We start from the raw sequence: 11,518 nt of genomic DNA on the forward strand, positions 1-11,518 counted from the left end.
ATTTGAAGGTAAGTTTTGCTGGGTATAAGATTCTTGGTTGGCATCCATTTTCTTTCAGGGCTTGGTATATGTTGTTACAGGCCCTTCTAGCTTTTTGGGTCTGGATTGAAAAATCTGCTGATATTCTTATTGGTTTCCCTCTGAATGTAATTTGATTCTTTTCTCTCGCAGCCTTTAAAATTCTGTCTTTATTTTGTATGTTAGGCATTTTCATAATAATGTGCCTTGGTGTGGGTCTGTTGTAATTTTGTATGTTTGTAGTTCTCTAAGCCTCTTGTACTTGGTTTTCCATTTCATTCTTCAGATTTGGAAAATTTTCTGATATTATTTCATTGAATAGATTGTTCATTCCTTTGGTTTGTTTCTCTAAGCCTTCCTCAATCCCAATAATTCTTAAATTTGGCCTTTTCATGATATCCCATATTTCTTGTAGATTCTGTTCATGATTTCTTACCATCTTTTCTGTTTAGCCAACTTTGTTTTCAAGATTAAATAATTTGTCTTCAATGTCTGAGGTTCTGTCTTCCAGGTGTTCTATCCTATTGGTTATGCTTTCTATGGATTTTTTAACTTGGTTTATTGTTTCCTTCATTTCAAGTATTTCAGTATGTTTTTTTTTCAGTATCTCTAACTCTTTATTGAAATGATCTCTTGCTTCCCGTATTTGGTCTTTTAACTGTTGATTGGTGCGATCATTTAATGCCTGCATTTGCTCTTTCATCTCCTCCTTCAATGTCTGCATTTGCTCTTTCATCTCCTCATTAGCTTCCCTGATCGTTTTAATTACGTACATCTGAACTCCCTTTCTGACATTTCTTCTGCTGTGCTGTCATTGGGTTTTATTGATGTAGTATCTAGGTTTGTTTGGGACATTTTCTTCCCTTGTTTTCTCATATTGGTCAGCTGTCAGTGGAACCCTGAGATATTTCATTTTTCCGCTATTGGCTTATATTGTTCCGGTAGATTTCCAGTGTATCACTTCCCAGCTTTCAGTAGCCTGATGTCTTGGAGGAATCTGATAATGCAGTGCATCCGTAGAAAACTGCCCTAGCCCCCTACTGGTTCCACGGTTTGGAACTGGCTCTGTGCGGAAAGTCTCTCACTGTGGGCCTGCACCGTGCAGCTGGCCGTGTGGGAAGAGCCCACCGCCGGAGTGAGCAGGGATGCCTGTGGAAGACTCTAGGTGCCCTGCCCGGCTCAGATAAGCCACCTCTATCTGGGCCTGCCACCCGGGCCAAGCTTTACCCAGTGGGCAGATTCACCTGTGGCTCTATTTCAGTCGAGTCTCTCAATGCCTCCCCTTCTTAACTCCTGGGTTCTGGAGCGACTGGGGGTGCAGTCACCCTCTAGGCCGCCATCTTGGATCTCCCCATGAAGAGAGCCTGCGGCCGGAGTGGGCTGAGCCACCTGAAGAGGTCTCTCGCTGCCCTGCCCTGATCCCAGAGGCTGCTTGCGGATCGAAGCTCTCCGTCGGTTCGGGGGCTTGTGGCTGGTTCTATGTAGAAAGTCTCTCACTGGGCGGTCTGGTCTGAGAAGCTAGCCTTGAAAGGCACCTCCCATCGCAGGGGTCCAGGCTATTTGGGGAAGCCTCTGGCTGCCCTATCCTGGTCCCTGAAGCTGCTTGCGTGCCGGAGTACACTGCGCTGCGCTGGCTCCGAGACTTGGAGCTTGTTCTGGTCAGAAAGGCTCTCACTAGCGGGGTCCTAAGAATTCTTGTGTAGTACCAACTTGAACCTTTTCAGGGGCTATAATGAGTCCCCATAATTTGAGTTGTTCTATTAATTCTGAATAAATATCCTTTAAAATATCTTCCTCAGAGTGGCATAATAATATATCATCCATATAATGATAGATAATAAGTTTGGAGTATTTTTGTCGAATGGGGTTTAACGCCTGATCAACATAAATTTGACACATAGTGGGACTATTGGTCATACCTTGTTGCCAAACAACCCATTCATATCGTTGTTTAGGTTGTTGATGATTTAGAGATGGGAGAGTGAAAGCAAATCTTTCACAATCGCGAGGATGTAATGGAACAGAGAAAAAACAGTCTTTTATGTCTATAATTATTGTAGGCCAATCTTTTGGTAAAGCAGTAAGGACTGGAAGCCCTAACTGAGTTGGCCCCATAGACTGCATAGTAGCATTAATAGCTCTTAAGTCATGAAGGAGCCTCCATTTTCCTGATTTCTTTTTTATGACAAAAATAGGGGTATTCCAAGGAGAAGATGAAGGTCTAATATGATTTGCTTCTAATTGTTGTACCAGTTCTTGGGCCGCTTTAAGTTTTTCTAATGTCAGGGGCCACTGAGAGACCCACACTGGTGCATTGGATTTCCAAGTTATTTTTACATACTTTTGTTCAGTGGCCCCAAGGAAAAACCCAAGCCTTGGCGACCTTGATTGCCCTTAACACTAATTGGTTGGGTATTTCCCTGGTCATAGCAGCCAAGCCCCTTGTCCCATTTATGACCTTGTTTTACCTTTAGATTTTGAGCCTCTTGGCTATAATGGCCTTCTGTAGTGAGTACTAAATCCATTTGCATGAGAATATCTCTGCCCCATAAATTAACAGGTAAATGGTCTAAGACATAAGGTTGAAATGTTCCCTGTTGGCCTTCAACATTTTTCCATGTCAATACAGAACTACTCCTTTGTGGGCTAGTAGCTACACCCAATCTCCTCAGGGTTTGTTTGGTTACTTGTAGAGGCCATTCTTTTGGCCAATCTTTTAGGCTAATAATGCTAGTGTCAGCTCCTGTATCTAGGAGTCCTGAAAATTCTCTATTTTTGTTCTTTATTTTAAGCATTGGCCTATTTTTTAAGTCCATGGTAAGACAGGCAAAATCAACTCCATAAGATCCCAAACCTGCAGTTCCCCTGGTTGCTGTGGTTGATGGAAAATTATTATGAAGGCTGGGAATAATCAAAAGCTGAGCTATGCGCTCCCCAGGTGATATGGAGATAATTCCTTGAGGAGAATGTGCAAGAACCTTAATTTCTCCTGTAAAATCAGAGTCAATAACTCCAGGGATAACTATAAGTCCCCTGAGTGCACTAGAGCTCCTACCTAATAAAATTCCAACAGTATCAGGAGGTAAGGGACCTTTTAGGTCTGTAGGGATAAGTTGGACTCCCATTTCTGAAGTTAGTATTGCTCTGGCAGTGTCACAGAGGTCCAATCCTGCGCTCTCTGTGGTGACTCTCCTTGGCTTGTCAAGAGTTGGTGAGTCCTGTGTACCTGTTAAATCATCCCGTATACTTTTGAAGGGCCCCGGGGAGCTGGGCCCCAACTCCCGTTTTTTGTCTGTCCATGAGGGGGCAGAGGAACTCCATCTATATCTATCATAGATCTACATTCAGATGCCCAATGATTACCTTTTCTACATCTAGGACAACGTTGAGGCTTAGGTCTTCTAGGGGGTTGATTAGGGTCCCTTAATTGTGGACAGTCCTTTTTGAAATGTCCAGAGGAAATTTTATTTGTTTTATTTTTTAATTTGTTTAAATTTTATATGTTTTATTGTTTACAATAAAAACAATCTCCTGGAGGCCCTCCTATAGGACCTTGTAATCCTTGTGCAATGCTTGCTGCCATAACTTCTCCTTGAATCACAGTCTCATTGATATCTCTACACACTTTGATATATGTAGTTAAATCCTTATTTTTCCAGGGACGAATGGTGTCCATACACCATTTATTAGCCTGTTCATAAGCTAACTGTTTTACCAAGGGCATAGCTTGATCCACATCCCCAAAGATGCGGCCTGCTTTTTGCATCAACCTCGCTACAAAATCAGCGTATGGCTCATTTGATCCCTGAATAACTTTTGACAGTTGACCTTGCAAGTCTCCACTCCCTTGTATACTTTTCCATGCTTTTACAGCGGCTGCAGAAACCTGAATGTACACTGCAGGATTATAGCCAATTTGAGCCTGTTGTCCTGTGAATACTCCCAATCCCATAAGCATCTCTCAATTCCACTGAGGATTTCCTGTTGCAGCATTGCGGCGTGCAGTATTGTTGGAATGCTCCTGTCACGCCGTTTTCCAAACCAGATATTGCCCCCCTGACAACGTGGCTCGTGCCACGTTACCCCAATCATCAGGAGTAAGATTCATTCCCCCTATGGATTCTACAAGTGATAAAGTAAAGGCTGCTTGGGGGCCATAGGTTATGACAGCCTCTTTTAATTGTTTTACTAATTTAAAATCTAAAGGTTGATGATATCTCTGATTATTTTGATGCTCAAACACTGGGAATGCTGTTGCATCTTGTTGTAGGAAGTCCCATCCTGTTGAATTGGAATTAGGATGGCTACAATAACATTTTTGTCCCCCTAAATGCTCATAATTATATGGTGGGGGAGCAGACGGCGTAAGTCTGTGAGTTTTCCTTTTAAATGCTACATTTGATTTAGTAGATTCTGTAATAGCAAGATTTTTTGTTCTACATAGTAAATCCTCCTCTTCATCTGAACTATCCTCACACCCAGTTTCATTTTCCTTGTCTGTCTATGATCTTATTGACACCCTTTCTGATGCTTTAGACCTTTCCTCTTTTATTTCCTCCAAAACCTCTTCCCCTTGTTTTATTGCCTCTCTGCATTTGGTATTAGGAGTATCTAAACACCCTCTAACTAACATCCATATGGCCATGGTTCCCAGGGGTAATGGTTTTACTCTCTCTGTCGCTCTCAAATCCTCCCCTAGAAGCTCCCATTGAGGGATATTCAGTAATCCTTCGTCCAAGAACCATGGTGCAATATCTTCCACTGTGCGTAAAAAGTTTCGGGCTGTTTTAGTTTCAAGAGGAATTCCATTGGCCCGGAGCAAATCCTTTAAGGGACTTTGCATGCGCATTCGTGACATTTCAGTGCCCATATTTCTCTATTAAACTAACAATGCAAAGCACTTTAACTAGCAAAACAAAAGCGAAAGCACTTACAAACACTCAATCTCCGTCGCTTATCCCGTGAACTTTAACTTGTCACTTTTCCCGCGAACATTAACTCGTCACTTTTCCCGGAACTTTAACTTGTCGCTTTCCCCGCGAACTTTAACTCGTTGCTTATCCCGTGAACTTTAACCTGGCCAGACTGTACTTTACTTTCCCTGTATTTACCTGATCAGTTTCTTTTTTATAACTCGAGGTCCCGGGTTTCGGCACCACTTATGATCGCCCACCACCCGCGGGGACATCACAACGCATACGCTCTTCTTCACCACAGGAACCAAAAAGGCTTTATTCCACAAGTGTCAGACTTATATTGAGAACATCAGCCTATCAGAGAGTAGACTACCAGGAAAGTCAGCCTATCAAGGAACAGTCTCCAGTCAGATACCAGGATTGCTTCATGTACAACAGCCAACCAGAGTTACTTCCTAAAACTTGTATATGAGTGCAGCTATGTCTGGCAAACTGCCAGGCGCCATCTAGGAGATCAGGCCACGGTGCGGCTCTGGGGCTTTAAGGACCCGCCCCTGACAACTGTCATGTGTGCATATGATTTGTGTTAAAGAATTTGGATGTGATTCAGAGTGGGAGGCAGAAACTTTTCAGGTGGACACTTAGGTGACTAGGGAGGGCATGACTTTAATTGTAAGTGGTTCTGTTTTTTTGAGTGCAGTATAGCCCTTTATTTTGTGAATACCTTTCAGGCAAGACAGTATCAAGGTGGTATAAAAAGACTCCCCTGCCTTCATCAGCTCACCTAAACCAGGCAGAGACTGCTATCTACAAAGCAGGAAAGCACAAGGTAGACCCAACAATCCACTTAGGATTGGCAGCCACATGGTGGGTAAAAGAATACAATATTCAATTAGAAAGGATCATGGAAATGTGAGTAGATGACTAGGAAGAAAGAAGAAAAGAAGAGGTTGTTGGTTGCACCCATGTAGTAGGACCCATTGTGATTGCTACCAGCCTACCCACGGAGGACACCCGCACCTTCTGAACATGACATCACCAAAGACCATTTCCCCTGGAGAACTCCAGAGAGGGAGATGTAGCTCCAAGTTTATCTTCCCCTCAGGAACTCACTGCTGTGGAATCACTTTGGAAAAGATACCACATTCTCCCATACCCTGCCAAGTCCTGACTCCCATGCTGTTGCAAATGCTCATCAGAATTCTGCTGTCCTGAGCCTGCCCTGTGGTTAAATGAGCATGACCACATTTTGGGTACTCAAATGTTTTCATGGTGCAGTAGTTTGCATTCTCATATCCAGAGATGATATCTCAGTGCATGTGACCATATGCTAGACAGAGAGCTTCCCTTAGGGATTACAAAGCTTCTGTAAGTCTGGAGGCCTGGGTCACTACTGGATTCCAGAGCTCTATGCTCTCATATATGCCTATGATTCAGGTCTCAGCTCCACAGCCACTACCCAGCTCCTCCACATCTGACATCTGAACCAGTGTCACCATGAGTCAGACTGTAAGGCAGATCAGTGCCAAGAGGAATATGCTCAACCCTAACACCATGATTCAGAGGATTCTGTTCATTACTAGCTCTTCCAGGGAGAGTCATGGTGGAAGGTTGTGTGAGAAGAAAGCAATTCAACACATGGTAGCTGGGAAGCAGAGAAACGGAGAATGAAGTGTGACAGGGAGAGGATGAACTCATCAAGGTCAGACTCCCACTGACCTACTTCCTCAATCTAGGTCCCTCTTCCATTTAGCCCATTCAGAAACCAATGAATTAATTCATCAAATGTATTCATGCACTCTTTTGATTAGATTTTGTGCTGCTTTGAGCAAAAATGTGACACAAACAATTTCAGAAGAGGACAAATTTATACTGAATCTCACCATTCCAGAGGGATCAGTTCACAGATGGCAGGATCCATTGCCTTGGTCTCAAGGTGTGGTAGAACACCATGGCAGAAGAATGTGGTGGAGAAAAGTCGCTCAGAATGTGGCACTAGGAAGCAAAGAGTGAGCCCCACTCACCAAGAGCAAATTTATGACCCAAAGTCACACCTCCAATGACTCATCTCTTCCAACCACAACCTTCTTGCCTACAGATAGCACCCTGCTAGTCCCCACTAGGGGATTAATTCACTGATTAGGTTCAAACTATCACAACCCAGTAATTTCACCTCTAAACCTTCTTGCATTGTCTCACATGTGAGATTTTGGGCGACACCTCATAGCTAAGCCATGACATCCAGTGATGAGGTCATAGAACCTGGATCCAGTTGCTGACTAAAAGGTAAACTTCTGAACTTTGATGCACTGGGGATTCTGCTTCCAACACATGTGCTTTTAGGGATACTCCAGATCCAAACCATAACAACACCTCAGGTGTTCCTGAAGGAGCACAGGAATGTAGACAACCTGATTTCATCCCAGTGATACCCATTTTGTACCTCCAGTATTCTGAAGTGTAAAATGATTCATTTGTGCTCTCTTATCTCCCAATAATTGTAATAGTTGTAATTGGTTCTAGCAGTAGGAGGAAATGACCATAACTGGTATTGCCCAATTTCTTGTTTTAAGCTGGTAAACCACTACCCCTGTCCATCTCATGGTATCTATGAAGCAGAGTTGAGAATGTATGTTGGAATGGCACCTCAGGTGCCATTTTCACAAAGTCAAATTGAGCAATACAGTTTTTAAGGAAAGGAACACAAGTGACCATTTTCCATTGTTTTATGAAATTATGTATAAATCTGTACTCATCTAGACATTGTGAATTACTTTTGTCTAAATATGTCAATTCAGTAGAATATTAATATGCAAAAAATAAAGTAAAAGTTATATTAGTGGTATAAAAATCAGTGTAGAAGGCAATTTTGAAATAAATGTTCCTTACATTTTTAAAAATTAATTGATCAAAATAAACTAAGTTACTGCCTTAATGCCACAAATAAGGAAGTTGTAGGGAAGTTCTTCAATTGTACTGGGTTCTAAGGACAGTGTCAATGAGCCCTCTGAGCATACACTCAGGTGGAAGAAAAGGAACTGAGTAGAACTGAGAACAAACTGATGAATACAGGCATGTTAAACAAGTGTAGGTCAAGAAAACTGGAATGAAAAAACAAACGGAATCCTAGTGAATGTATTTAGACCATATTAGGCATTATAAAACATGAACTTGTAGATATATACACTGTTGAATCGATTAGAGTAAAAACACATTAGTGTGCTGTATGTTCCAAAGAGGTAAAAAGAGCTCATGACCAGCTCTACAGGTCTGTCAAGCCATCACCTTTCAACTGGATATGTGCCACCATGATGCCTGAACTTCAGTAAAGCAGGGATGCAGAATAACTCAAAAGCATGAAAACATGCTCATCTTCCCTAAGGATCCAAGGCAGTGATGTAGTTTGGATACGTGTTGTCCCCAAAGCTCAGGTGTGGGACAAGGCAGGAATGTTCAGAGCTGAAGTGATTAGATCACAGACTGTACTAATGGGTGGATTAATCCCCTTAAAATGGATCAACTTGGTGATACTGTAGGCAGGTCGGGTGTGGCTGGAGGAGCTAGGTAATCAGGGGCATGCCTTTGGGTTTGTACTTTTCTCCTGAGAATGGAGCTCTCTCTGCTTCCTGGTTACCCTGCTTTTAGCTGATTTCCTCCTGCTCACCCATATCCATGATGTCTGGCCTCATCTCAGTCTCAGAGGTGTGGAGGCAGCTGTCCATTGACTGAAACTCTGAAAGCAAGAGCCAAAATAAATTCATCGTTCTCTAAATATTCTTGTCGGTACTTCATGTCAGAGCAAGGAAAAGCTAACTAAATCAGGAATTGAAATTAGAGTACAGTTGTGCCTGTATAACAGCATTTTGTTCCCTCATGAACCTCACATAAGATGGTGATCTCATGAATTTACATCCCCTGGTGACACCATGCCAACATTAAATTGTGTACGTGGCTGTGATAAAGGAGCGCAGGACTGTCCTCCCCACAGTTCTCTGGCTTCCCGTCTCTCCATGTGATCTCTCCCACTTGAGTGTGCTCCTGGCACAGCTCCAGCCACTAGAGTGGGATGAAGTCAGAGACTCCCTCACCAGAGCTGGGGTCATGCCAATTGGACTTGATAAACTCCAGACTGTGAGAATAATGGACTTCTTTATAACTCGGTCCATCTCTGGCAGTTTGCTATAGTAATGCAAACGGACTAATATGTCACATAAAAAACATATTGAGAAACTTAGTGATGTGATGTGTATGAAATATAGAAATAGTGCTGTCACCTACTGAGTGCTATTGTTACTAATATCAGCATAAATTACTCTGAATATGTTCTCCAGCTCAAAACCTGTTATTCAATTTAAAACTCTGCATTTTCTGTTCCAGATTCTATTTTTTCATTTATCCCTCTGAACAACTATTTTTCATTCTATTTGACAAATGAACAAGGAGTCCTTTCCAACAACAGGATGAGGCATTGTGTTGGCAAGCGTGGGAAAGAGCCAGTTCTCAAATTTGAAGAATCTGTTCAGAGGATGAATAAAAAATGCAACACAATTGGTGTGATGGAAAGCACAGTAGGTCTGATAAAGAGGGAAAACTTTGAGTTATTTTTTTCACATGACCTCAGAATGTGTTCTGTAAATGAGATTTCAAGACAGCATTCACTCAACACTGTAGGTACCATTCCCATCGCTTCTGAGGATATATGTCAGCCCTGAGGATATACGTCAGCTCTTGCCCATGTTAGGATGTGGGTAAAATTGATGTCACAGAAGTCGAGAGTAGAACAGTGTTTCCTGGAGTCAGGCAGGGTGAGGATGAGGTTGGGTAGAGGTTGTGAAGTATAGATTCATGAGTGAAATGATTTCTAAATTCTACCTCATTATAGAAGCCCATAATTCACACCAACTGATTATATAATTTTGGAAAACTAGAAGAAAGGAATGTGAAGTGTCCCAGTAAAAAGAAAAGACAAGCCTTTTGGCAGAAGTAAATGTCAATTACCTTGATTCACTCATCACAGTTTGTACACATGCATGGAGATATCACACTGTGCCCCAGAAACATATACCAGTATGCAATAAAAATACAAATGTAAATATCTCACTGCAGATAACTGAAAAAGAAAAAGCTCAGTTCTATTCATACAAAATTACAATGAATGTTGGATAGTGTACAGGTGATCTAATATGTTGCATCACGAACAGTCTTTAGTTTGGAATGAGCCCAAAAGAAGATGCTAAGAATGAGTTGACCTAAAATACTCAAAGGTGTCCGCACCATTTAATAAATGGGGCCACACTCTCTGGTCTCCAGTGTGGTGTACACTGTGATTCATGAAAGACGTGCATTGACCTTTTCCCTGAGAGGCATCATCCTGCTGAGGACTCTCCCCATGGCCACCTTGATGTCCCTGTTCCTCAGACTGTAGATGAAAGGGTTCAGCATGGGGGTGACCATGGTGTACATCACTGAGGCCATCAGACTCATCCTAGAGGATGGTGTGGCTACAGAACTGAAATAGACACCAAGGCTAGTGCCATAGAACAAGGAGACCACCAGGAGGTGAGACCCACAGGTGGAAAAGGCTTTGTACTTGCCTCTGTCTGATGAGATCCTCAGGATGGAGGAGAAAATCTGAGAATAGGAGAGGAGGATGCCAATGAGAGGGAAAACAGCTAGGATGATGGCCACAGAGTACAGGACTACATTATTGATGAGAGTGTCAGAGCAGGCAAGCTTCAGAACTTCAGGAAGATCACAGAAAAAGTGGGGGATTTCCCTATTTTTGCAAAAGGACAGCCTCAAAATGGTCAAGGTATCTGGGAGGGGGCCCAGGATACTGATCAACCAGGATCCCAGAGCCATGAGCTGACAGAGTCGTGGGTTCATAATGGCCACATAGTGCAGGGGGTGACAGATGGCCAAGAAGCGGTCATAGGCCATCACTGCCAGGAGCAAATTGTCCTGGCATGCAAACACAAAGAAAAAGCAAATCTGTGAGATGCAGCCTGCAAAGGTGATGACTCTGCTCTGCGTCTGGATGTTCCTCAGAGCCTTGGGGACGGTGGTGGATGTGAAACCAATGTCAGCCAGGGACAGGTTGGAGAGGAAGAAGTACATGGGTGTGTGCAGGTGGGAGTCTGAGATGGTGGCCAGGATGATGAGCAGGTTCCCCAGCACAGTAACTAGGTAAATGGAGAGAAGCAGGCCAAAGAGGAGGGACTGCAGGTCAGGGTCATCTGTGAATCCCAGGAGGATGAAGTTTCCAACTCCTGTTTGGTTTTCTGTCTCCATGATGCTGGTGTGTTTTCCCAGAAGGAGGGAGAGAAGGAACTCAAAATTTACTGCAGCCAGCAGCTCAGGATGTTGACGCAAAACGTCATACGTTAAAAGGAAGCCCCAGCAACTTATCGAGATTCTGTTTCAAAATAAAAAATATTACAAAGGAACTGTGCATCTTGCTCAGTGTTTAAGCACCCCTGGGTTCAAATCATGGCACTTTATAGAAAACCAAATAATAGAAGTCATTCCAGATAGGGATTTCCCAGGATGCCCCAACATCTTCTATGGAAACCTTTGGAACATAG

The 11,518-nt window shown here is 42.9% G+C and overlaps 1 protein-coding gene across 1 annotated transcript; it reads right to left on the reverse strand.

Moving 5' to 3' along the window:
• Positions 1-10,262: 10,262 nt before the first annotated feature.
• Positions 10,263-11,225, reverse strand: LOC124968136 (olfactory receptor 7C2-like). The gene has a single exon (XM_047530467.1). The coding sequence runs from the start codon at positions 11,223-11,225 to the stop codon at positions 10,263-10,265; it is 963 nt and encodes a 320-aa protein (XP_047386423.1).
• Between the last annotated feature and the right edge of the window lie 293 nt (positions 11,226-11,518).

The sequence above is a fragment of the Sciurus carolinensis genome, chromosome 17, assembly GCF_902686445.1.
Source record: "Sciurus carolinensis chromosome 17, mSciCar1.2, whole genome shotgun sequence".
NCBI classification, from domain to species: Eukaryota; Metazoa; Chordata; class Mammalia; order Rodentia; family Sciuridae; genus Sciurus; species Sciurus carolinensis.

What these genes read in the sequence shown, in the direction of transcription:
- LOC124968136 (XM_047530467.1), bottom strand. Translation starts at nt 11,225, where the DNA reads ATGGAGACAGAAAACCAAACAGGAGTTGGAAACTTCATCCTCCTGGGA.